Source organism: Scophthalmus maximus, chromosome 3 (assembly GCF_022379125.1).
Source record: "Scophthalmus maximus strain ysfricsl-2021 chromosome 3, ASM2237912v1, whole genome shotgun sequence".
NCBI lineage: Eukaryota > Metazoa > Chordata > Actinopteri > Pleuronectiformes > Scophthalmidae > Scophthalmus > Scophthalmus maximus.
This window is the reverse complement of record NC_061517.1, coordinates 7,705,385-7,731,590: the sequence shown is the minus strand read 5'-3', so window position 1 is coordinate 7,731,590 and position 26,206 is coordinate 7,705,385. Positions and strand designations below refer to the sequence as shown.

The following is a 26,206-nucleotide window of genomic DNA, read 5'->3' as shown; positions in this document are numbered from 1 at the left end:
ACGTAGTTGCCCACCATCTTTGGCATTCCAGGAGACGTGACTATATGCACGCGCAAGCAGTGAACCAATAAACAAACTCATTGTTATCATGTTTTTCGGTGCCGTGTTCTCGGCCTCAGACATATACCCCAAAATGAAACAAAACTATGGCGCCGCCATCTTGTACTTCGTCAGACGTCATCAGCCAGTCAGCCACCAGGGGGCGACCCAGATGATTTCCTGTGTGAGCTTTGTTTGTATTGAATCCAATTCAGTTAAAACATGAACGCCATGAAACAATAGGCGGAATTTTTTATATTTGGAGTCTGATTAAACTGGACACACACACAAACGCTGATGTCAGCCTGAATATAACCTGACCCCCCTCCCCATCACGCGAGGCTCCTCCCTCTGTAGGTGGAGCTCTCACTATCACTTCCTTCCTATTTCCCCTTTTTCCTTCCAGGTGCCCCGCCCCCCTCCACACACACTCTCGCGCGCGCACACACACTTCCTTTATCATCACCCTCTCTTTCCTTATTGCCCTTATGAGAGAGAGAGGGAGAGGGAGAGAGAGAGAGAGAGCGATGGTAGAGAGACATTAAGTCGTCATTGCTTTCACTGTGTAGTAAAGCTCCATTAAGCTGCTGCACAGCTACCTGCGGGCACCACGCACACACGCACACACACACACACACACACTGTGCGTGTATGACGCGCGCACGCACACACACGCGCTGTGTGTGTGCGTGATCTTCCACCTTTCAGCGCTTTGCATTTTTTACCTGCAGTGGACACCACGCACTGTCACGCGCGCGCGCTTCGCCGCCGCGCACGCGCACGCAGCGGCAGCAGCAGCAGCAGCACCGAGGGAGCGATCAATACACTCAAAAGCCCAGAGAGGATTTTTGAAGCGGAGCGGAGGAAAGACGCGTCGTGCGGGGCTGAAGAAACCGGAGGAGGGACGACGGCAGGAAGCATGAAGGTAACGGAGCAGCGGCTGTTTGTGCGACCGGCGCGTCCTCGGCCGTTTGGACCGAGGAACCGAGCGTCGGTGGTTTCTCCCGCAGGAACAAACGGCGCTGTCAGCAGATTCCCAGCCGACACGCGCGCCTGCTGCCCGGGCTGGAGAGCCGCGGACTGTCGGTCACATCTCCCACCAGCACCACCAGCACCACCACCGTGTGTTTGTGTGTGTGTGTGTGTGCGTGTGTGCGCGTGAATGTCTCATCTGTCACCCTGTAAAAGCGCAGCTGTAAAGTAGCCGCTGCCCTGGGATCCGTGTAGTGACACCGTGTTTACATGGTGGACAACAGCTGGATCTGCGCTATAGAAGCTGCTCTTTGTCTGCCGCTCCGAGCGTGTGTAATGAATGGCAGCAGGAGTAACAGGAGGAGGAGGAGGTCCAGGAGGAGCTGACCACAGTGTCCTGTACAGTGTGCTGTACAGGGGAGAGAGGAGGTGCTGCATTCACGAGCCGTGTCTTTTTTCGTAGTAAACACTGGTGTGTGCACCTCAGTGTTCACCACGACAGTTCATGCAACTGATGCTGCTGTAGAGGAGACCATGCCCCCTGCTGTGCTTTACTAAGGAGCAGGTAGATGAGTGCTGAGGAGGAGGAGGAGGAGGAGGCGCTGGCAGTGGTTGATTAAGGACAAAGTGGAAGTGTTTCCCCGGGAGGAAGTGGGAGAAACGGAAAGGAAACAGTATGTTGCAGTGTTACTGTAAAAAGAGATGGTAGGTTACTCTGCAGGAGGAGCAGTTCACATTGTGAGACTTCAGGTAACAGTGGGAGGAAGTGCATCACCTGACAGAAGGATGTATAGAGGTGGATGAAGAGGAGTTGGAGGTGTTAATACAGACTTTAAACATCTTCACTGTGAATTCTGACCGTAAACTGATTCCGTGTGGATCCTGACTTTAACCACACTGCCAGATGTGTGAGGTTATGACAGCAGGTAAAGACAATGTCCGGGTTCAGATTCTCTTTGTCTTTTCCCACTTGGAGACCTGAGGTGAGTTTGTGAAAGATTCGAGTGTTTGTTGACGTCAAACAGAAACTGTGAGTCACCGAGCTGCAGAACCAGAGAAACAGCAGAAACTTATTTAGCTCATTTATGATGTGAACTTCCCTGGTACAGTATAACGCGACAGCTGCTGCAGATGTTTCACCTCTGAGACCACGGGCTGCTGTTCAGAAGGTGGTGCAGTGACCAGGTCTGCAAACATGTTCTAAATAATGTTGATGTTGTTGAGATGCAGAATGAGAACAGATGAGGAGTAAATGATCAGCTTGTCTACAACAAGAACCAATCGGCTAAAGTGAAAATAGAAAAACATAAAATGTTCACGAGCTGTACTGTAAAGACACAGGAATGATCCTTTATGGTTTGAAGTCGTGCTAACCTGAACCTGCCTGAGCCTGATCTTTGGCTTTGTGGACCTTTTTGTTCAGTTCATTCTTCTCTGTTCATTTCTGTTCTCAAGTGGTTTGTCTCTGTCTCATCACGTATCTGATCCAAACTTATAGTGCAGAACTTAAAGTTCCCAAATGTTCAGCAGGAGAAGAAAACCGAGTCAGTGTGAACAAACGTGGTGTGGAGAGATGATTATCGTGATGATCGCCCCGAGGAGGTTAGGTTTTCACCCCACTGTCCATTTGTTTGTTTGTCAGCAGGATTACACAAAAACGTATATACAGATTTCTATGAAACTTGGTGGAAGGACGGGACATGGATCAATAAAGGACAATGTTGTTGTGCACAGAGGGGCAGATCCATGCAGGAATTTTTTTTATCACTTTCTTTAACACTGTGAGATAGACATTTTTTGGGGACATTTTCACAGATTTCACAGGGAATAATTCATGGATGTTAATAAAAAAAATCAGGCACATTGAGGGGACTGATATCTATGAGCGTGTGTGTGAGCTTTGGTGCATGTTGATTTAAATGAAAGCGGACAGTTGGGCCTTGGTGGAGGTATGAGCTCTACTAAGTGATGTTCTAGTTATTAATCTGAGGCCAGGTGACAGTCAAGTGGTGGTCGGCAGCACAAAGTGGATGGAGAAGGAATGTTTCAGAACAGGGAGGTGTTGTCCTCGGGTTAATATTTATCCAGCAGGTGACAGATTAGTGAACGCAGGAACACAACCAACAGAAACTCACAGGAATGTGATGAAAGAAGGGTCAACACAGAAAAGAACCAGGGGAATCAGAGCTGGCACCTGAAAGCCCCACAACAACACGGGTGTCGGACTCGTCTCCGGGACGTGTTCAGTGGTCAGAGGAGATGGTCACAGTCTGCAGCAGTGATCTCCATCACACAGCTCCATCGTCTAAGCTTCATGTCCTCATGATATCCAGGAAAAAAACACTGTGGACACACACACACATGCACACACTGCCGAATGGATTCATTTCGATTCATGTATTAAACCTGCAGAACATCAGGCCAGCGTCACTCGCCAATGAATCGATCACTTCTGATAATCGACTACTTCAAACCACTAAACTAACTTAACTGATTAATCAAGAACAGGCAAAATGTTTTGACATCATCTGAACGGATTACTGAATGGTTCATTTATCTGTATGATAGTTTATAAAGTATGTAACAGTATAAAACCATGCGATGATCCGTTACTATATAAGGATGGATGATGCATCACAACTTCCTCCTGCACTAAAAATGGTTCTAAAATATCCAAGATGCGTGTGTCGCCAACTTGCTATTTTCACGTCATTTGTTGGAGCCAGCCTGAGCAGTAGTTCCAGCCAACAGGGGGCGATGCAGATGATTTGGCTTCACTTTTGGCAGCTGTCACATCGTCCATGTTTATTTACAGTGTATGGATAAAGCATGTTAGAAGTTAAAACAAACACTGAACATTAATAAACTTCTTTAAGCTGCTCACAGCCACAACATCTTGTTTGGAACTAAACAATTAAGGACAGAGGAAACAAGAAGATGAAGACATGAAGAAGAGAGGGAGGGGGGGGGGGGTGGTAGCAAATCTGCAGTGTGAAGGATCTGTCTAATCTCTGCTCTGCTCTGGAGTCTGATTATTCTGAATGATAGATTGATAGACTATTGATGGTAGTTGTGATCAGAAACTGCTCGGCTGGTTTGTGTCCTGTTGTAAACTGTGAATCTGGTTCGTCAGCAGCTTCGGCCTCTGCAGTCTGACTCAGCTGTTCCAGACTCCCATCAGCTGATGACTGTTTCATGTTCCATCCGATTTTCACTGAGATTCAGTTTGAGCAGAGTGAGAGCTCTCGGTCAGCGCCCATGGTCATCATCTTCTTCCTCATCCTCATCACACTGTAACACTGTGTCTGACACGACTGTTTCTGTGTCGCTCACGCTTAGGATGTGTCGTCGTCCTCCTCTGATCACACAGCAGGGCGACCGACCTTTGACCTCTGGTAGAGCAGGGTTAGAATCTGATTGTAGTCCAGATTCAGTAGAAATGCGTACAATTGTCTATCAGGCAACTGTCAGCCGATCGTTCTGCTGATGACAGATGTCACAACTCTCAGTGGACTCGGCCGTCCTTCCTACTTCACCATCCTCATCCTCATCATGGCTGCAGATACACATGACCTTTTGACCTCTGATCTGCGGGTCTGCAGTTGCCACTGGATTGAATTTAGGGGCCTTTGGCTTTGGAGGAGCTCTACTGAGTGGCATTCTACTTAATTTGTGTATTTAAACATGCAACATATAATTTTCTGACATTAGGTATCTCTCCATTAGAGCAATGAAAGAATACAGAGTTTACTGAGGTGGTGAAGCAGCGTTGGAGCATGGGAGTTGTTGTTGTGGTCCTTGCTTTCAGCTTCTCCTGGTTAGGATTCCCTCAGTGTTCATGGTTTAGGAGCTGAAATCTCCTCAGAGGTTTCCTCCTCTCCAACAAAAACAATGCCACTCATTAAATTCTGTAAAAACACAGAATAAAGCACTGTCGGATGACTAAAATCTTTTCACCGGTTAGAATATATAGTTAAACCACCAAGATCTTAAAAGTGTATCATAAAATTGTTACGTCAAACTGGATCAAAAGTAAATTTTGACTCCTTTGGCAGACAAACACAATGCTGACATATGCACAAAGGGGATTTGATGCCACTGACAGGCGATTAAATGAAACGCACCATTACCTCGATTACAACTACAGATTTCAGATTCAGATTCAGACAACTTTATTAATCCCAGGAGAGCAATTCATTTCCACAGCCTGGCCAATTCATATAAATAAAATTCATAAATAAAGAATAAAAAACACAAATTAGCAGCTGCATTGAAACATCAACATGCCAGTGCCATGTGCAACAGATCAACGGGTTTCGAGAACAGATGCAACAAAAGACAAAAATTTGAGTATCAATTTGTTTTCCGTAGGGGCACATACTAGCGCTCCAAGTTAAAAATATAATGTAAGAACACATCTCATATATCAATTTCATATGTAACACAGATCTGGATCAGGGTGATTTTATTGTTGAGTGTTTGAGTGTCTGTAGATCTGTAGCCCCGTTGGAGACACTGACCACACACACGCACACACACACACACACACACACAGAGGATGAAAAATAGGTTACTTACAGTCAGTCAGAGAAACAAGAAAATTAGGTCAGAGTGAAGTGTCTCGTCCTGACAGAGGATCTCTGAATGTGACTGACCTACATATGACCTGCTCAGTTTGAAGCATGAGTCTGAGTCCACACATCTCCTCACTTCTACTGATACAACAACTGACAGGTGTTTACTTCAGGGACCAGATTAAATTAGAGAAAATGTATTCATGAAATTTATTATCATTATCATTCATGAGCACATGTTAGCTACACAGCATTCAGTATAGTACACAGAGTGCGCATTACCTCTACTGCAGCCAGCCACCAGGGGGGGATCCAGATGTTTAAAAAGATTGTTTCAGTCATTTAAGGTAGTTCTTATCACACTGAAGTATGTTCATGTTTCTGATAAGTTCAATTTTACAGTAATTAGTTATTTGATGCTATAAAGATGAGATGTGATGAAGCATTGTCCATCTTGTTATACAGTCACTTATCGTCTTTATATACAGTCACTGATCGTCGTATTTAGATACAGTCAATGATCGTCTTCATATACAGTCTATGAGTTGCACATTTCATGCATTATTTCCCTTTTCCTTTAAATCAACCTTGATGACAGAGGATTTAGTCATTTTTTACAGTCTTCTCAGTATCAAGTTGCTGTTTTTAATAAACTGACTCTGAGAGTAAATGTTCTGTATAAACAGTGAGAATCAGTCAACCGGTAAACGTTTAGTCCATCAGGGTTATCAACACACACGCACGCACACGCACAAACACACACACATTCCTGCAAACAGTGCACATAAATAGAGTTACACTCCCTTAACACACTGGGACTTCCATCACACTGTACTCTGACCGGCCTTATCAGAGAGAAAGAGAGAGAGAGAGAGAGAGAGGGCGAAGGGACACAGTGAAGAGAGAGAGAAACCAAGGGCGAGAGACTTAACATGAGAAAGAGGAAAGAGAGAATCTAACAGAAACACAGAGATAGTCTGGATATGTCAGCTGATCAAATAGAGGTATGACACACACACACACACACATACAAACAATGTTGTAAAGTCTTTTATTTTGACGTGTGAACGACAGAAGTGACGGACAGGAAGTGACAGAGAGGGACGAGCGAGTGAGCCTGTGTTACTGATGTGTTACTAGTGACGAGTATGTCTGCATCACTTCCTGTCTGCGACGGAGAAACGCAACAAATTTCATCCAAATAGATAACTTGGACACTTCTTAAGCTCCTTATTTCCTCTCAAACTTCTTTACCTCTTCACCACCTTCTTTATCTCCTCACCTCTTTCTTTACCTCCTTGCCTCCTTCTTAACGCCTCGCCGCCTGCTTTACCTCCTCACTACCTTCTTCACCCTCCCACCTCATTCCTCACCTCCTTCCTAGGAAGCTTCCTAAGTCAGTTAAATTTGTGATTTCAGATTGTTCAAATCGCTGCTTGGGGACGTTGTTGTATATTTCTTCTGACTCCCACCTTCACATATGTTCATCCATATTTAATGAACCACGTCTAGCAGACTGTGTGTGTGTGTGTGTGTGTGTGTGTGTGTGTATTTATTTCCCTGTGGGTACGATTATATATAAATGAAATGGTGTCGTAAGCTGGTCTGCATGTTTGTGTGTTTGTGCGTGCAAGTGTGTGTGTGTGTGTGGCTCCCTGCCGTCTGACACCATCTGCTGTTCTCTGTGAGGCAGCGAGTCGATGAGTTGATGGAGGGACTGATCCCAAACTCTGAGCGAACAGGAACAAGTTCTCTGCTGATTAAACATTTTTTAGGAGACTGAGGCCCGACAGTATTTTTTTTAAAGGCTTATATATCATGATTGTTTTTGAATCTGAATTTAAAAAAAGAAAAAAAATCTTTTTTGAAGTTCAGAAGAGAGCGTTCTAGTTAGGTAGCAAGGGTGTGAAAGAGGTAGATCATAAGGACCTAGTTATGTAAAAAGGGTGTATTGTTAGAAAGATGTTTACAGGTGTGATGATGTGTTTACAGGTGTGATCCGGTGTTGACGTCATTGTTACAAAGATTCCAGTAGAAACCATTAAATTCACGATCAGTCGGCTGTTAACATTGTGAGATCGGCAGGTAAACGTGGCATGTTGATGAGTAAACTTGGTGTCTTTTGATTGTCTCCTTCTGTCTGCAGCTTGGCCGCCATGTCTAAAGCGACAGTGAAGAAGCTGCACTGGCGCTCCAAGGTAGCAACGCACGTTTTACCTGCAATGGATGAAATTCTTTGAGCTGGTCATCATGAATCAACCCGAGTGCTTCCTCTGTGTCGTCATCAGGTGCAGGAGAGCTTCGTCCCGCTCGGCGGGGGCTCAGGAGAGCTGGGTCTGGCCGTTGGGGGCGGGGCCGACTACGGCGAGTTCCCATTTGTCACAGCGGCACCGGGGGGCGGGGCCACGGTGGGCGACATCATCCTAGAGATCGGGGGGACGCCTGTGTTAGGGATGACCCTCGGTGATGTCAGAGGAGTCCTCAACTCCTGTCCTCATCCAATCAGAATCAAGACCGTGTCACCAGGTCAGAGGAGGCTAATGTGTAAACCTTACATATACGTTAGTTACATGCACATTAGTTACTTATGCTAATTTACATATATGTTCGTTACATGTATGTATGTGAGTGTAATTTTTGTCCGATGCACTGATCAGTTTCGGTCTCTGTGTGTGTCTCAGGTTCGTCCCTCTGTAAGGACCTCAGGTTGTACCTCAGCAAGTGTTTCACTCCAGGCTCCATGGACAGTCAACTCCAGCAGCTGATCAGAGAGAACCTGTACCTGCGCGCCGTCCCCTGTACGACACAAACACGCACACACGCACACACAAAAAGAAAACCTTAGCGTAACGGTAATGATTCCAAGAAGTGTGTTTGTGTATGTGTGTGTACACTGGTTTGTATGTGTGTGTGTCTGTGTTTACTCTGTCCGACGAAGAGAGAAAACAGAGAGAGTAATATAAACAGTGCCCCAGCCTTTAATATTTAACACGTGAACAAAAACTCAGAGAAAACCAAACATCAGAACCTTAAGTAAAAACACAGACTATTGTCACGTGACCTAGAAATCTGCCACCACAATCCCTCTGACCATCAAACCTGAGAAGCTCTAGTTCTAGTTTCAGTACTCAGTCATTAAATAGTCTGCTCCACATGTCGGCCTCATACCTGACGAAACCGCCCACCTTACAACATGAACACCCGTGTTAACCTGTGTGATGACATCATGGCGTCCTCCCGGCAGGTACGACCCGGCAGCCTCGGGACGGAGAGATCTCAGGTGTGGACTACAACTTTGTGTCAATCGAGGAGTTTTTCTCTCTGGAGGAGTCTGGAGCTCTGCTGGAGAGCGGCAAGTTCAAAGGTACGAAGAACAAATGCACCCTCAGTGAAAAGGCTGTAAAAACAGAGCACTTGTTGGTTTTGGATTAACACACCAACTCATCTGAACTGATCATCTCTCAGGCTCCACCCACACTGACACGTTTTCAATTTCTAAAACCTAAACCAACCTTCCTCCAGAAGAGTGTCCGAAGTTACACACCTGATAACACGTCACATGACCATGTGCGTACCGGTGTGAACAGAAAGCAGATTGAAACGTGTCAGTGTGGGGGCAGGGCCTCACTCTGAGCTGTGAACATACACTTTGGATTCTGATGTGACGAGTATTTTTTACAGTTTGGGTGGAACTACACATTTACAGTGTGGAGATTTTTTTTAGTGTTCAGGAGAGAGGAGGATTTTCTGACTCTAATCCTTCAAACCTCAGAAACCCAACCTGTCCCCCCCCCCCCCCCCCCCCCCCCCCCATAATCTGAAAGGATTAATGAGACTAAAATAGAAAACTGAATATCTGTGTTTGCACTAAATGACATGACAGAAACATTGTGTGTGTGTGTGTTGAAATTCATTTAAGGGTTTTACTTCTATTTTACCATCTGTTCTCATTATTTTGTCTTAGTTTTAACACAACATTGTATCATTGATTATTTCCAGTTTTTACAGGAATATTAGCAGGTATTGAATTACCCACCTGTCTTTGTGTCTCTGTCCTATCACAGGGAACTACTACGGGACGCCTCGCCCCGTCCACATCGGCCCAGAGAGTCCACCAATCACGTACCAGGAGCATCGAAACCTGCTGAGGAACTTCAGGACGAGGAGCAAGTCTCTGAGTAACCTGGAGAAAGCCGTGGAGGAGGCAGACAACAGTGAGGAGGACAGCGGACTGTCTGGTACTTTTATTCTGAAGTTACTTTTCTTGACTATTTTTACTGTCCTCTACTTTGTACCCCACCATTTCAGAGGTGGATAGTGTAGATTCAGATCATACACTGCAAACAAAGATGAACGACATGTCAGCTCCCAAAAGTGAGGCCAAATTATCTGGATCGCCCTCCTGGTGGCTGGCTGTGGTTTCTGTCATTCAAGATAGTTCTTATCACACGCAGATGGGACGTGGACCATTCAGATAGTTCTTATCACATGATGTACGTTCAAGTATTCATGTTTCTGATAAGTTTGGTTTTAATTAGTTATTTGAGCTTCTACTACATGATCATTACTGCGCAGACTTTGACTCCAAATGACGTCAAAAGTGCAAGATGGCAACGCCCATATCCAAGATATTTTAGCTAAAATTTTTGTACTTTTGCACGCTCGTTATAACCGAATCTCTGAATCTTTATCAGCAGGTTCAGCCGGAGCACCACCCACCACCCTACCCCTTAGCCAATCATGGGAGTCGGCGGCTGGGAGCCGGGAGGGAATGGAAAACGGAGGAGGAGGAAGGGGACTGGGGAGAGGAAGAGGAGGTCCACTGCCTGAAAACTGGGAGCTGGCCTTCAGTAATTCAGGAGAGCCGTACTACATCGAGTGTGTATCAATACAACTAATCATTCACCAATTAAAGCATCAATGAACTGTTTTTTATTTTATTTTGCTGTCAGCTAAATTAGAATAATTAATCCTTACAGCTGGGAAATCATATTTATATAAAATTTGGACACTTAAATGATGTAATTACTTAAAAAAAAAACTAGCAAAACAACCAAACCAGGCAGATAAAAGAGGAGATTTTAACTTACAGTCACATCCTAACCAGTTCCAGTGTTCCTACATGTCCTAGGATTCATTCTGACCGTGGACATAATTGGAGAGATGATGATGATGGTGATGATGGTGATGATGATGATGATGATGATGATGATGATAATGATGATGATTCTCTCTGTCAGTCACAAGTCAAAGACAACCAGCTGGCTGGATCCTCGAACTCAGAACAAAGAGACGACTTCCTGTACAGAGCGTAAGTCTCTCTGATTGATTTATCGACTGCGGCTGCAGTGTCTCATTTGTCAATGGATTAGTTAGATAATGGTTCACGTCCATATCAAACATTTTAAATGATTTTGTGTATCTTAGTTTGAGTTTTTTCTTTATTTTTCTGTGGACGCTGGTTCATGTTGACAGCAGTAGCCAGCAGGGGGCAGCACAGACACACAGACACTGACAAAATGCTGCTGGTCCTACTGTGTTCTACTCCTCCTCTACTCTCGAGTTCCTCGTCTCAGGTTGATTCAGTTTTTACTTAAATCCAGTGTTTGTTCACGACTGAGGCTTTCATTTTGAAGGAATGATTTAAAACCCTTTTTCCTCAAATTACATTTAACAAAGCCTCCACACTCCTCTAGAGTCCTCTACTGCCCCCTGCTACTGTCCTATACTGTTCTCTTCTGTCTGTCTGTCTTTTGTTGTCCTCCACTGTCCAATACTGACCCTCACTGTTCCCCATTGTCTACAACTGTCCTCCAATTTGTTGTCCTGTTCTCTTCTGTCCTCGGCTGTCTTTCACTTTCTTCTACTGACCTCTGATGTCCTCTACATCCTTTGTTGCTTACTCATCCTCTGCTGACCTCTGATGTCCTCTTCTCTCGCCTCTCTGTCCTCTCACTGACCATGGCCGTTGTCCTCTCTGGTCTCAGTTCCAGAGTTCACGGAGCAGCCCGGTCAGCTGAGGGGTTACTCCATCCACACTCGTCTCTCCAAAGGTCCTCGAGGTTTCGGCTTCAACATCGTCGGGGGAAGTCGACCCCGAGAGTTCCTCCAGGTGTACAGTGTCACACCTGGAGGACCGCCTGCCCTCAACACAGGTACTAATGCTGCTTATCCTTCTCATCGTACTGCTTCATCACGGCATCATTACTGTTAGTAATTATTCATTAGTAATTGATCCCCTGTATTACTGTAGTAGTACTGTAGTACTACCATCAGTACTTCTGATACTACGGTTATTGATTTTATATACAATCACTGATGGTCATTATTCGCAGCAGGTGGAACTGAAAACATGAACACCAGCTCTTAATAATGTTGTTATTTCAGCCTTTCTTTGACGACTCAGTAAAGTCTGATGCTCGTATGAGACTCACTGAAATACAGAAAACATATTCAAACACATCTCACTCACTCTCTCTCTCTCTCTCTCTCTCTCTCTCTCTCTCCCTCTCTCCCTCTCTCCCTCTCTCCCTCCCTGGAGGATTATGTTGCTGTTTGATTCTCAGGTCTTTATTTTTCTGAGAGACACAATCTCACTAATCCACACACACACACACACGCACACACACACACTCTTTAATCTGCCCGACACACACAGCCTCCTTTCTCTCCCACAGTCAGACCTGCTCACGTGAACTGAGGGTAAATAGTCAGGAATGTAACACACACACACACACACACACACACACACACACACACACAATGTTAATGTGTTGAACATGAAATCTCCTGGGAAAGTGCAGTTTCACATGGCAGCAGAAAACTCACTGTTCAACAGAAAAAAATATATGAAATATTACGAAACAAAGGGAAACCCCCAACATGGAGGACATGTATAAATGTTTAAGATGTCAATGTCTGTTTTCATAACCTGCACATGTTCACGTCTCACATAAAAAATACACCGAATTTCCTCAGCGGACAGAAGCACATTGTGTTTGTGTTTCGTTCTGTCCTATCCATGCAGAGAACCATGTTGTTAACATGAGGCCTGTCCTGAATATCATACCATACAATACAAATCTGACTTCAGTGTTATGACTCATTTCATGGCTTGTTTTTGCCCGCAATTTGTGGCACAGGAAATTAGTATAAAAGCAAAACAAACAGACTATTGGCTAACGATTTGCTAGCTGTGTTATGCTGCCTTCAAATGGTGAGCTTGTGGTTAAGGTTGGGAAGTCGTGTACACAGTGTGTTGTGCGTTCAAGTAGTTAAGTTGTTGCTGTCTCTCTATCAAGCAGACACACAAGTCTAACAAATAGCACAGAGTAATACACTGATTACTTACACAGATTATTTCAATTTCAGTTTGCCTCTAATGTTCAGCCGTCCCAGTTCCGTCTGAAGAATTCTTTCACACATTATGTACAGACGTTAATACCTGTATTGACACCTGACAATCTGTGCCCTGTGTCCTGCAGCCGACATCCTGGTCTACATCAACGACAGCTGTGTGCTGGGCCGCTCTCACAAAGAGGTGGTGGAGATGTTGAAGTCGGTGCCGATGGGTCAGAGTGTGGATGTGGTGCTGAGGAGAGGATACCCGATGCTCTACAACCCTGACGGGTGTCCCAAACAGAGCCTGGAGACGGTACGGTGCTGACTTTACAGTAACGAGTCCCTGGAAGGAAACCAGATCCATCTGAGCTGTTTTTAAATGATCACTAATGTCATGTGAATTTGTATAAATCGCTTACCTTGTGTTCAACCTTCAACCTCCTCCAACAGCCGCAGACCCCCAGCGAGCCCTCCAACCCCTCCGCCCTGAACCGTGGCCTGACACACCTCACCTACAGCTGCACGCTGGACACCAACGGCAGCACGCCAGGTCGCTCCACGCCATCCACCTCACAGACATGAAAGACCACACTTAGGAAAGCGAGAAACACAGTGGGGCACCCAAGATCTAACTAACCACAGACAACCTGCTGAGATGTTTATCCCAAGAATGACTATGGCTTATGGGAAATGGAGTTTGTCAAAGGAAGCAAAAAATATGAATATTGAATTAACAACAATATTAACTTTTTAACAGTCCTTATCCCTAACATATCAAGTTACGTGAAGCCTGTTTGTATCTGTTCAGAGGCTGAATGTTCAGTCATTAGTGTAGTTTCATGTCAGTGTCCTGGAACAGAACCTTCACTGCAGCTCTCTACAGTCGATCATAACCTGACACTGATCTGATCCACCAGTCATCTTTCAATTCATGTCACTCTGACGACCATTAATCGGTTCACTGTTTTCAAGATTTTCTCTTCACTCTAAATTCCAGGGCTTGGCCAAACCCCGCCATCCTACACTGCTCCGCCAATGACAAATGGATTGACAGGCCCGCCCACCCCCACTTCCTCTGACCCTCCACTGGGTCCACCGCTGCCTCCAGACAGGACAGGAACCAATCACAGTGACTCTGATGGCGGCCTGTCCAACGCTGGAACTCGAAGGTCAGTGTTGGCATTAGCCGTGTTAGCCATGACAGCCTGATGGACGACATGACAGCTCTCAAAAGTGAAGCCAAATCATCTGGATCATTTTCCTACTAGTTTGGGAAGAAATTTTTTGTTTTGTTTTGCTCCAACCAATGAGTGGCGATGGACACATCCATCCCAACTACATCATTATTATTGGATAGATGCTGTGGTCGCTGCCGTCAGAGCAGTAAACTGTCGATCTTAAAATACTGTGATTTAAGAGTTGATGTTTCTTTAAGTTATCTGTGATGTGTGAATATCACAGCAGAGTCACTGGGACCAGCAGCTCAGTGATAATCACAGTTACTGAACCTCTATAAAATAAAAAAAATGTATATGTTTCTAATATCTATATACAAAAGATGTTCTGTCTCCCCTCTGCTCTTCCTCCTCGCAGGTCTTCCCTTATCCATTACAACAGCAGCACCCTCCCTGCCTTCTCCTCCTCCTCCCTCCTCCATCAGAGCTCCAAGTCGTCAGAGAGTGATCTGTCTACGTCCACACTCCCCATCTCCTCCTCCACCCTCCCTATACCATCCTCGTCCTCCCATACTCAGTCCAAACTGCCCCTCTCTCAGCCGGAGACGGGCCTCCTTCAGAACTCCACCAGCCCCACCAGTGCTAACAACTCCCCCTCCTCCTCCACACCCCCAGGAGCTCCAGTACAGCGCCCGCCAATGCCCCAGACCACCCTCGCCCTGACCCCACCCAGAGACATGCCACCGTGTGGCTTTAATGGGTGTCCAGCCAGTCACCAAGCGCCCCCCATAGCCTCCAGAGGAACCTCAGGGCTGGTGCTCCCCCTTGGGGCAGTGTCGCCAGCATCGGCCCCCAGTGGGGAGCTTGTACCAGTGGCCCTGGGACACAATGAGGGTGGGGGACTGGGGTTCAGTGTCACAGCGGGGGGCCAAGGGGGTCAGCGGGTGGTGGTGAGGCGGGTCTGGGATCGAAGGCAGTGCCCCTCGCTGCAGCCGGGTGATGCTATAGTGAAGATCAACGGAGCCGACGTACAGAGCCTCAGCTTCTCACAGGTAAAAGGTCATCACCTATCCGACCAATCAGAGTCGAGGGACAGGAAGCTCACACAGTGGCAAGAGAGAGTCAGTGAACAGTTTAGAATGACCTGTTTTTTTCCATTTAAGAGTTACAAAATTTGATCTAATCTTCATCAACATCACAAACACACTGGGCCTTATGATAAGACACATCTGTAGTAACGAGTGGTCCAGACCTGTCATGGGTTTCACGTGAAATTAGCCTGCTGTTATTCACTTTTTTATTTTCCACTAATGGATATTACTATTTCATCACTTTGAATTAATTGTAAACAAATAAATGACACCATATAATTATGTTGACATGATTCTGTTTAACTCTATTTGAATTATAATAAAATTCTAAATTTATTCATGTTCCTGATAAACTGGACAGCTCTGCGGGTCGTGCTGTTAATGCTGTTAATCTTCAATCTCTCTGGTATGCACTGGGGGCATGGATACAGTGGGATCGACAGCTAGTACCGCCCTCAAGCTCTCAGTCAGACCAACCACCCGCTTCTCCCAAATTACACCCTCTTGTTCAAATATAGTCAAAATGCAAACTCGAGGCTTCAGAATGGCAGTTCACAAAACAACAGGTGGCGTCATGGTGCCACTTGATTAAAACACATGGGGAGTAATAACCATGAGTGTGATTCCTACTTCAGGTCCAGAGAGTCCTGCAGGGTCACACCAGACAGGGGGATGTGGTGCTGCTGGTCTCCAGAGGAGGTACTACTCCCCCCCCAGCCCCCCCCTCACTTCATGAGTAATGTCACAACAGCTCCTACTAAACATAAACAAGTCGTAACTTTTGCTTCTCCCTTCCCCAGGTCCCGTCTCCTCTCCAGCCGTCACCCCGAACCTCTACAAGCCCCTCCCCTCCCCTCAAAGTGTGATCACTCCCTCTTCCTCTCACCCCCGCACTTTAGCTGACTTGCCTTCCCCATCCACGGGTGCCTTGGTGGGGGGCGTCCCCCCACTCAGCCAGGCTGGGTTGACCCTTGAGAGTCCGCAGGAGGGACACCTACCTGCCCCAGGGACCCCCCAAGGTAAATGCGGCCCTGCCTGGTGCTGAATGTCCCTGAGCAAGGCAGGAGATTCATTTCCGTCCCTTCGCTCCTTTCAGTCTGTCTCTTTTTTTCTTGTCCTCCCTCTGTCAGTCTGACTCTTCTTTGTTTTTCAGGGGCCCCACCTGCCCAGACGCCAAATGGGCCCCCAGCCTCGGCCCTCATCCAGAGCACCAGTTTCCTGGACTCAGTTCCTGTGACTTTGACCTTGGAGCCACGTGATTTGCTGGGGGTTCAGGAGAGTGCTGGTGGGCCTCCTTCAAACAGAGGTGGAGGAGCCCTGGGAGCAGTCGCCAAGGATGGGAGGGGAGAGGTAAAGACGATGGAAGTGGAGCTGAGGAGGCGGCAAGGAGAAGGGTTCGGATTCGTCATCGCCTCTCAGGAAGTGAGCAATGGGGGTAAGTACCATTGAATCCTTCTGAACCCTCAGCTGTGTTACAGACATAAAAAAAAAAAATCAAACATAGCTGCCAGTGTGTGGTGAACAGACACAAAATCAGGATTCTGTGGCTGTAATGAACAGTGCAGCCTCCGGGGGGGGCGCTGGCAGCAGCCTGTTAATGAGTCTGTGGCTAAAGCTGCACCTGAGCTTCAGTATTTGTTCATTCAGCTGAAGAAACGAGGAGGTGAATGACACTTCAACTCGGATACACAAGAATGGTGTGTACACACAGATACATACACACACACAGGCACATGCGCACACACTGATACGCACACATGGCCCCTGTTTGTTTCAGGTCCCTCCCACCACTATCTGCTCTCTTTAAGCCACACCCCCCATCCCAGCTGTCTCTCCCTCCCTACAGCTGAAACTCAGTCTCGCTCGTCGACTGTTAGAGGCACAACCAGCCTCACAGAGACAGAGACAGGAGAAACATACAGACAGAGAGACCGACAGACAGACAGAAAGAAAGAAGGAGGACAGACAGGAGGACATACAGAGAGAGACAGACAGGAGGACAGGTGCAGTAGCTCTGGACGGTTCATCATGTTGGAACGGCTGCAGTCGGCTCTAAAAACTGTCAAGGACTCTAAATGTAAGTGACAGAGTGTGTGTGTGTGTGTGTGTGTGTGTGTGTGTGTGTGTGTGTGTGTGTGTGTTTGTCTGATACAGAACAGAGGGACAACTCTTACTCTCTGTCCTGATTAAAAGGACAGGTTTGGACTAACTCAAGTGTCCATGTGTCCATGTGAAGAGTTGGTGTGTGTAATCATGTCTCCTACTTTTAGTTTATTATTATATTTGTTGCAAATACTAGTGTTACAGCAGCTACTTCACTTAAAATAATAAAAACAGTGACGTCAGTAAAACAGATATAATTAAAGGCTAAATTATAGACTATAACTGAATAAAAAAAATATTTTAAAATCATGGAATAAAATCTAAACAGAATGGAAACTAAAGACACCATAACTAATGTGAACTATAAATGCCTAACATACACTGCACCGTGAGGTAATATACTATAATACACTGTACAGTGTGGGTAATATATTATAATACACTGTAAAATTATGGAAATATACTATAATGCATTGCACAGTGATGTAATTGACTATAATACACTGCACATTGACCCAAATATACTATAATACACTGTATAGTCATGGTAATATACTATAACACACTTTACAGTGATGTAATGAACTTTGATATACAGTATTCACAATATATGATTATATGAGTACTGTTTGACAAAATGTCTTTCTTTCCTATCTATCTTCTTCTCCTGTTTCTTGCTCCCTTCTTTCCTTCCCTCCTCCTCAGTCGTTATCAGTTCTGGAATGTCTGATATATTTTCACCTCACTGAACCTGAACCAGTTATGTGTGTGTGTGTGTGTGTGTGTGTGTGTGTGTGTGTGTGTGTGTGTGTGTGTGTGTGTGTGTGTGTGTGTGTGTGTGTGTGTGTGTGTGTGTGTGTGTGTGTGTGTGTGTGTGTTCAGTACTAGGTCGTTTCACTGTGCTTTACTTTATGACTCAAACAGCTGCTCTGTCTTCAGGGATAAAGGAGTATTTCACCAAAATGATGATATTTGAAAGATGCTTTCGCATCGGGGCTAATACACATTTGTAATATATAATGTTATGATTTTACAAAATCTATGTAAATAGCTATAACTACTGACATATAGGCCTCAATTTTGTTGCCCTATGTCCACATTCAGGGGAACTCTCATGAGGGGTATCTCAGCAGATCTTCTTCTGCCAGTTTAAAAAAAAGTGATGGCAATGTTTAAACCAGAAACGTTCAAATGGTTGAAACATGGAAGGGTAAAGAATAAACTAAATGTTCTGACCATTTGTGAGAGCAGAGGGAGAACAAACTGCTTTGTCAAAGAGTCAGTCAGTGTGAAATCATGAAAACATCAGCTGTTTATGTTTGTTACCACTGTCACTCTAACATCCAGCCCCCCTCACCCCTCAGACCCCGCCCAGTTTTGGGCATTTTTCTAAATGATGCAGTGGGTCGGGTAAGGTTCAGAGCTGGGGATGGCGTTACTCTTAAATCATCAGAATGTACCTCAGTTATCTGACGTCTGACATTTTATTTACAGATGATATTATAATTTATATTACAGTCAGAACCCTTGAAGTGAACAGCAATCCGTCGTTCTGTATTCTACACTGATCAAAAGCAATGTTTCGTGGCTCCCGGCTTTGACCTTATTAATTCCTACTATGTTTTAAAAGTAGATTATATACAGCGACTTGTTTCCTAAAACAGCTGCTTACTGTATTTTTTAACAAACAAGAGGAAATGATCATCTGCTGGGGACTATTTTCAGCGGTGAATTAATCCACATTTGCTGCTCTACTTAGTAAAGTGTTTTTAATCCGTGGCTCACAGGAATAAGAAATATCCTCAGAGTTCATGTTAGTCAGAGATGTTCGGTGCTGGTTTGAGGCTTCATGGTGACAAGGTTCGAAGGACAGTTTCTGTGACTGAATAATCATTGAGTAAATATGTAATGTTGAGTAATAGTGCTACTTTACTTTGAATCGACTTTCTGCCGCAGACAATAGTTTAAATTAGAAATGTTTTCACGATGAGATAAGGCCGATTATTTTAAGGATTTATTTTTACATTTTTAAAACCCTCACAGTAACAGAAGGTAACAGGAGATTTTTTTTCGGGATCAAAGCAGTAAAAGACAAGACCTATACTATGTAATTTGCTTTCATGTGCATGTCATAGGTACATTACTTGAAAAAATACAGCAGCATTTCTGGTTTCAAATTTCCCCGTTGTGTGAGATAAAAAGGATTTATCTTTATCTTATCTTTGTGATCAGAGAAAACACTTACATCTAAACAGTATCCTCTGTGTGTGTATGTGTATGTGTGTGTGTGTGTGTGTGTGTGTGTGTGTGTGTGTGTGTGTTCGTTTGTCTGTGCGTGCATGTGTGTGCGCGTGTGTTGTGTAACATTAAGCCTCAGTGACTATCACTGTATCCGAGCTCTGGCTGTATCCAGATGTGCGTCTGACTCCAGCTGTGGTTTCATTTTAAAACAAGACCACCCAAAAAACAAAGTGTCCAAGTCACAGTCTGTCAGATTAAGACACAGTCCAACAGTTCTGTCCTCAAAGTCCCACATGTCTGTGTCACCACATGGTTAGCTTAGCTTAGCACAAAGACTGGAATCAGATGGAAACTGTTAGCCTCACTCCATCATGAGAGAAACGGAACACTGACCCGTTCAGGCAGGAGAACCTGAGGTTTCTGTGACTGAGGTTTTATTGGATTCTATTTCTAGAGTCATCAGTGTGAATAACCTCTGTCTGCTACTCCTGATGCATCTGCACCACAGAAACATTCAAACACGTATCTGTTCCTCCTCCACAAGCTCGACACGGACTCAACTCTTTACTTATCAGCTCACATGCTTAATCTTACCCTCCCTGCAGTGTGTGTGTGTGCGTGTGTATGTGTGTGTGTGTGTGTGTGTGTGTGTGCGTGCATGCATGAGTGTGTGCAACAGCAACTATAACAACAGCCGCTCCTGACCAGCACAAACTCTTTAAGAGGCTAAACACTTTTTAAAAGTTTTTGCTGTTTAATATCTCAACATGAAACTCTGCAGACAGCCACTGGTTATGATTGGTTCGCGGTTACAGGGGGCGTGTCCGTCTGTCAGTCGGCTGGTCATGTGACCTCTCTGGTCTCTTTGTTCAGTGATTAGGGTCTGAGCCAGAAAATCTTTCTGAGACTTTTCCTCCCTCTCTGAGATTTTCACACTGGTTTGGATCAGGTGTGTGTGTGTTGTAAGAACTAGCTCCCACTGATGTTGTTTTTATCTCTGTGCTCAGTGTTCCACACTTCTGATAACACAGGAAGTGCTCGTTGGAGCGCCACCAAGTGTCTCAGAGCAGTAAACAATGTGGGAATCACAACACAAAGCCTTTTCCTGCTGCAGCGTGAACACGTTGTTCTGCTGTTCTAACTGGATTATGGTCACATGAAGTCACATGACATCAGTGATGCTCTCTTTCTACACATCAACAAACATCAGCATCTCGTCACCGTACCAAACTTTGCATGGTTACAGTGATTCAGTGATTCACTTTGATTAGCTGATGTCTGATCACGTGAGCCATTCCCGCCTCCCCTCTCTCTATCTGCAGCCCCCTCCCAGATGTCTCACCGGTTTGTGACGGTGCGTCGCGGCAGCCCGGCAGCTCGCAGCGGCCAGATTCAGCCCGGAGACCAGCTGGAGGCAGTGGAGGCTCGACCTGTCGCGGGTCTGACCCACCGAGACCTGGCCCAGATTCTGAGGAGGGCCGGCAACACCCTGAGACTGAGCATCACCCCAAGACTCCGTACGACACACATACATGCATGCACACACCCACACTAACCAAACTTTGACCAAAGGTGTGATCATACTCGATCAGGATTGGACCAAAATAGTCACATGACACATGCAGCTTTAAGACAATAAATGTTTTCACTGAATGTTCTGCAGCTTGTTCTTACCTTGTCCCCTATTTCCTTACTTCCTTTCCTCAGAATCCTCCCCTCTGTCAGAAGGAGCAGAATTGGACATTGATAGCCGACTGATGAAAGGATCCAGAAGAAGGTCAAAGGTCAGTCTCACATTTATTGTACTTCCTCGGCCTCACAGTACTGTGGTAGAATCCTTACAGCAGTAGAACTTGTAGTACCAGTACTTGTACCCTCTGTCTCCGTCCCTCAGGACGAGTCCAGATTCTACAGTGTGGATCTTGAACGAGGTCCGACGGGTTTCGGTTTCTCTCTGAGGGGGGGCAGCGAGTACAACATGGGACTGTATGTACTGGGACTGATGGACGGGGGGCCGGCCCAACGCAGCAACAAGATACAGGTACACACACACACACACACACACAGCAGAGTGCAATGCTTCAGAAAACTTGATCAGGACATGAATGTTCATATATTGGATGGCTTGGATCGTCTTGGTTACAATCATCTTGGTTCCGATCCTTTTGGTTTTGATCCTCTGTTCAATCTGATGGTGGAGAACAGTCACAGACCTGATTCTTTCTGTTTCTGTCTGCAGCTCTCACTCATCAAACATTCAACATCCCGCCTGGTTCTACTGCTATGCCTTAAATATTTCACAGCTGGCAGTGAGATCAAGAAAAATCAGTCCACAGATGTTGAGTCATGTGGCTCAGAAATATACAGACTAACATCAGAGTCCAGTCAAGTTATTTCATACAGTATTTCTATGTTGTGTTTTGGGCCCAAACCTCGCAGGTTCATAAGACACCAGACAGAGCAGAGCAGATTTGTCTTACCTAATCACAAAACCACAGGTTATTTTACAGGAAGTGTTGAAATAGTGGCAGGATGGAACCACTGGCACACGATGATACTAACAGTGTGTTGATGTTGTGGTTTGTGGTGTTAATTGAAATCGTACCTGTGTTGTCAGGTGTCCGACCAGCTGGTGGAGATAAATGGCGATAGCACGTCGGGAATGACTCACAGTCAGGCTGTGGAGCAGATCAGACGTGGAGGACATAGAATCCACCTCGTCCTCAAGAAAGGAAACGGATACGTTCCCGACTACGGTGAGACAAAACATAAGGGGACACACTGATGCTTGTTCGACGTCGGGTGAATCAGGAAGAAGAATTTGTGTCTCTGCTCTGACATCACTAAAGTAAAGTTTGAGCTTAAACCACCGGTTCATGTTCTTATACAGTCCACAAAAAGACTGCTCATTGATCATGACCCTGCATGCCGACTTAGCCATGAGCAGGGTATATATTTCGCCCCACCTGTAAATATATAAATCCCAATGTTTTTGACGTCTAACAGTATTTCCAGTGTACATGTGTTTTTCATAGTGCACTGGTGCTTTTTCACAGTGCACAGGGGTTTTATACAGTGGGCTGATGTTTTCTTTACAGTGCACTGATTGGTTGTGTCTTTAAGGTATACTGAAGTTTTTTTTTTACAGTGTACAGATGTTTTTTCAGTGCCCAGTGGTTTTATACAGTGGGCTGATGTTTTGTGGACTGTTCCTGTGTCTGCTGAAGACCTCGAGTGGTTTTCAGTGAATGAAAATCTTCACGGCTCTGGTTTCTGCTGTTTCACTCGACTTTCTGTTTCTACTTTCTCTTTTCCTTCCTCCTGTCATTCTGCTGGATTCCTCTTCTTCTTCCTCCTCTACCTCCTTTTCCTCGTCCTCATCTTCCTCTTATTCCTCCTCTTACTCTTCTTTTTCTTCCTCCTCCTCCTCCTCCTCAGTGGAGCTGTCCAGCCTGTCTCTCTGTATGACCAACTCTAAACAGGGGGAACCGTGCTTCTACGTGATTGGACGCACTGAGAACTCGCGGTTGGTAACTGACTGTTGTCTTTACTATCACTTCCTCTGATTCTCATCCCTTCATCTTCATCTTCATCTTCATCATCATATTTTCGTCAGCAAGTTTTAGTTGATGAAGCTCGTCAGGTTTATGTTCTTGCAACAGCTCATTAGTTATATGTTAATGTCACACAATTAACACCCTCATATTAGCTAATATGTTTATATGTTTATATTGCATAATTAACATGCTACTATTAGCTGATAAATGTGTTAATATTACACATAATATATTAATGTTATAGAATAACCCCAAACATGTTTATATATGATAACATTTTAACAGGTAACAAATAGTTATTTCATGTTATTTTCATATTATGTAATGCATATTAACATGTAATTATAGGATAACATGTTAACATGTAACAAATACTTATTCAATGTAATATTAATATTATTTAATGCATTATAAACATTATATTGATGATATATTTAATACTTGTCAGCATGTTAATTATGTATTATCATGTATTATGAACATGTTAATATCAGTGGTCATGTTCTTTTTTCATGATCAGATATTGTGGTTATGTCAACATGTTTCCATCAGGCAGCAAATAAGGCATGGCTGAATGCACCACCACCACTGGGAGCTGATCTCTTTTCATAGAGAGAAGTTGGAGGTTTTCTCACAGCATCATCTGGTGGATATCAGAGGAACTGCAGTTTAATTTCTGTCTGTTTCTGTTTGTCTGCCAGGCCCTGAGGAAGGAGCCCTCTCCCCCTCTTCCTCCTCACACATAGCGCAGCAGGATGCAGACGCTATAACCATGACAACTGCCTCCCTCAGCCGGCAGGGGAGAGGAGGTGTTACTGGAGGAGGAGAAGGAGGAGGAGAGAGGAGGAGGAGAAGGAGAGAGGGAGAAACCAAACAAAGATCAGGAGGAGGAGGAGGAGCAGGGGGGTTAGGGCCTCCTTATCTGGACCTGGACCTGGTGGAAGAGGAGGCACATGAAGAGCAGAGAAGGTGGGAGGAAAAGGGAAGGCAGAAAGAGGAGGAAGAGGAGAGAAGGAGAAGGAAGGAGGAAGAGGAGGAGAGGAGGAAGAGAAAAAGTCAGACTGTCAGGCAGAAGAAGCGAGACGACCAGAGGGAGCAAGGGAGGAGGAGCCGAAGCTTACCCAGGAACGATGCTCAATCCTGGGCCACGTCAATGCCAGAGGCAGGGGGGAGGTTGGAGAACTCTGGAGGAGAAGCTAGGGAGAGGAGGAGGAGGAGGGAGAGAGAGGCTGCCAGAGAGGAGGATGAGGAGGAAGAGGAGAGGGAGGACAGCGCCTCCCAAAAAACAAAGCATTATGGGAGCTCGAGTGTGGCTGAGAGAGTGCCATTTTCCTTTCTCATGCCAATGGACGGCGACGAGCGCCAGCGTCAGTCTGACTGCGAATCAGGAGCCAGCTTCTCAGAAGTCAGCCTATCAGCAGCCAGCATTGCCACGGCAAGATGGAGCGAAGAATCTCTTTGGAGGAGAGGCGAGTTATCGTTATCGCGGCAGGGGAATGCCCCAGGGCCCTGGCTGACACCCAGCCCCAAAAGACTCACACGGGTTCTTGGCGGGCTCTCTCTCTGATTGGCCAGTATTGAAGACGATCTCTTCCTGCATTCGCTGGATTTTTTTTATTGGCTACTTATAAGGGCTTTCTTAGATTGGCCTGCGCAGAGAAAACCCGCCTCTTCCTGCATCTTATTGGCTGATAACAGACAACTCTGATTCTGGTTGGAAGATATGAAGTAAGGAGACAAGAACGTTTTTTCTGATAGGTTGGGCCAGTTTTGAGGCCTCTGATTGGCTAGGGACATTATGGCTGCAAACAAAGACACCAGTGTCGTTTTACCCATCATCCCTCAGGGGGTCCTGAGACCTGTTATCAGCTCTCTTTGGGATTTACTCAGACTTTGTGGTGTCATGAAGATGGTAGATTACCACGGTAAACACCACGGTAACAGATGTTCACTTCCTCCAGAGTAGATTTACTCAAAGAGCTAAGTCATCGTTCCTACGGGATCTTGACAGGGAAAAAAACACAGATTCTGGGTTAACAGTCGTACACTCTTCGAGTCGTCAGACCAGCGGCTGCTCGCCCGCTCTCTGACCTGAAGAGGATGTGAGCGTAATGGCAGCTGCGCCAATTTCATCACCGACCAGTCGTCTCACGTCAGACATAGCTCCACTATAGCCTACACAACACTCAGACACCGCCCACTTTCTCACCTGCACACAGCCGACCAATCACTGGCCTCTCTCGTGATGTTTAACGATGTGCGAAACTGAACCGGTTCTCATCAGGATCAGTGAGGCTGGTTTACCAAAAGAGAGAAAGACTGAGCTGAGAGACAGGCTCCAGGTCCGCTCGTCTCCATCGTCTCCTTCATTCAAACTTTAAAATCGTATGCAAACACCTGAACTTTGGATCTCGACGCCGCCGAGACTAAACTTTCTGTCTGTGAGATCTGAGCATGTGAATATCTCTGGAATGATTTTTTTATTTTTATAAAGCTGAACATTTAAATGCTCAATGACATGATGACGATTAATATTATTATTATTATTATAGATTAAATAGAACCAGAGATGGTTTGATTTGCCTGCTTGCTTGTAAAAAAAAACAAAACTATACTATTGTGATGATATAACAGAGCCATACACACGCACACGCACACACACACAGATGTCAGGTCCAGCTGTGGTCCCGTTGGCTTCAATAAACATAACATCGCCATGGCAACACGGTCATCAGGAAGGGTGACCTGTTCCTATAGCAGCAGCCACGGTGGAGCAGGAAGGGGTTGCCAACAAACATGGCCGACGTCCTGCAGCTCTGGATCATAACAAGTGCCTCATTTTGTTTTTCGGCCTTCATCCTGTAAACTGACACTGAGGCCACAGGCGGAGATGCCCCCGCCTCACCATCCCCCACCTCGTACGTCAGTGTCCCACTCGGAGCGGAGCCTCCGTCTGTGCCTCTCATGTCCTCACTGGTTTTATATCCTAGACGATTCATCTTCGTCCTGAGAGTCAGAGACGCGAGAATCATCTTTTCCACAAATAAAACCAAATGAACTGTCATGTCCACTGGATGTGTCTCTGTCCTAGTTCAGGTCACGGCTGCAGCTCA

At 45.4% G+C, this 26,206-nt stretch overlaps 1 protein-coding gene and 1 long non-coding RNA gene across 3 annotated transcripts; one reads left to right on the top strand and one right to left on the bottom strand.

Moving 5' to 3' along the window:
- The first annotated feature begins 547 nt into the window (after nucleotides 1-547).
- Nucleotides 548-26,165, top strand: LOC118317129 (membrane-associated guanylate kinase, WW and PDZ domain-containing protein 1-like). Of its 2 annotated transcripts, XM_047331037.1 has the most exons (23): nucleotides 548-964; nucleotides 7,732-7,783; nucleotides 7,874-8,111; nucleotides 8,267-8,383; nucleotides 8,830-8,949; nucleotides 9,650-9,823; nucleotides 10,280-10,463; nucleotides 10,826-10,896; nucleotides 11,573-11,740; nucleotides 13,070-13,239; nucleotides 13,377-13,476; nucleotides 13,924-14,095; nucleotides 14,520-15,153; nucleotides 15,828-15,891; nucleotides 15,993-16,211; nucleotides 16,346-16,627; nucleotides 17,039-17,269; nucleotides 20,859-21,053; nucleotides 21,244-21,320; nucleotides 21,431-21,577; nucleotides 22,154-22,292; nucleotides 22,975-23,062; nucleotides 23,795-23,937. In XM_047331037.1, the coding sequence occupies exons 2-23, from the start codon at nucleotides 7,742-7,744 to the stop codon at nucleotides 23,799-23,801; spliced, it is 3,639 nt and encodes a 1,212-aa protein (XP_047186993.1). In that variant the 5' UTR covers nucleotides 548-964; nucleotides 7,732-7,741; the 3' UTR covers nucleotides 23,802-23,937. The 2 variants fall into 2 exon arrangements, with proteins under 2 accessions (XP_047186993.1, XP_047186992.1); XM_047331036.1 differs by lacking the exons at nucleotides 17,039-17,269; nucleotides 22,975-23,062 and having other exon boundaries at nucleotides 554-964; nucleotides 23,795-26,165.
- LOC118317137 lies at nucleotides 6,623-8,978 on the bottom strand. Its single transcript, XR_004795353.1, has 3 exons — nucleotides 8,797-8,978; nucleotides 8,299-8,381; nucleotides 6,623-8,008 (listed from the first exon to the last, which is right to left on the bottom strand). It is a non-coding gene; the product is annotated as an uncharacterized LOC118317137 (long non-coding RNA).
- Nucleotides 26,166-26,206: the final 41 nt, after the last annotated feature.

Bases quoted from the DNA above. Each gene is read 5' to 3' on its own strand.
- LOC118317129 (XM_047331036.1), top strand. From the start codon at position 7,742: ATGTCTAAAGCGACAGTGAAGAAGCTGCACTGGCGCTCCAAG. The intron at 10,897-11,572 runs GTAAGTCTCTCT...CTCTGGTCTCAG, and splicing joins GACGACTTCCTGTACAGAGC to TTCCAGAGTTCACGGAGCAG. The intron at 21,054-21,243 runs GTACGACACACA...TCCTTTCCTCAG, and splicing joins GAGCATCACCCCAAGACTCC to AATCCTCCCCTCTGTCAGAA.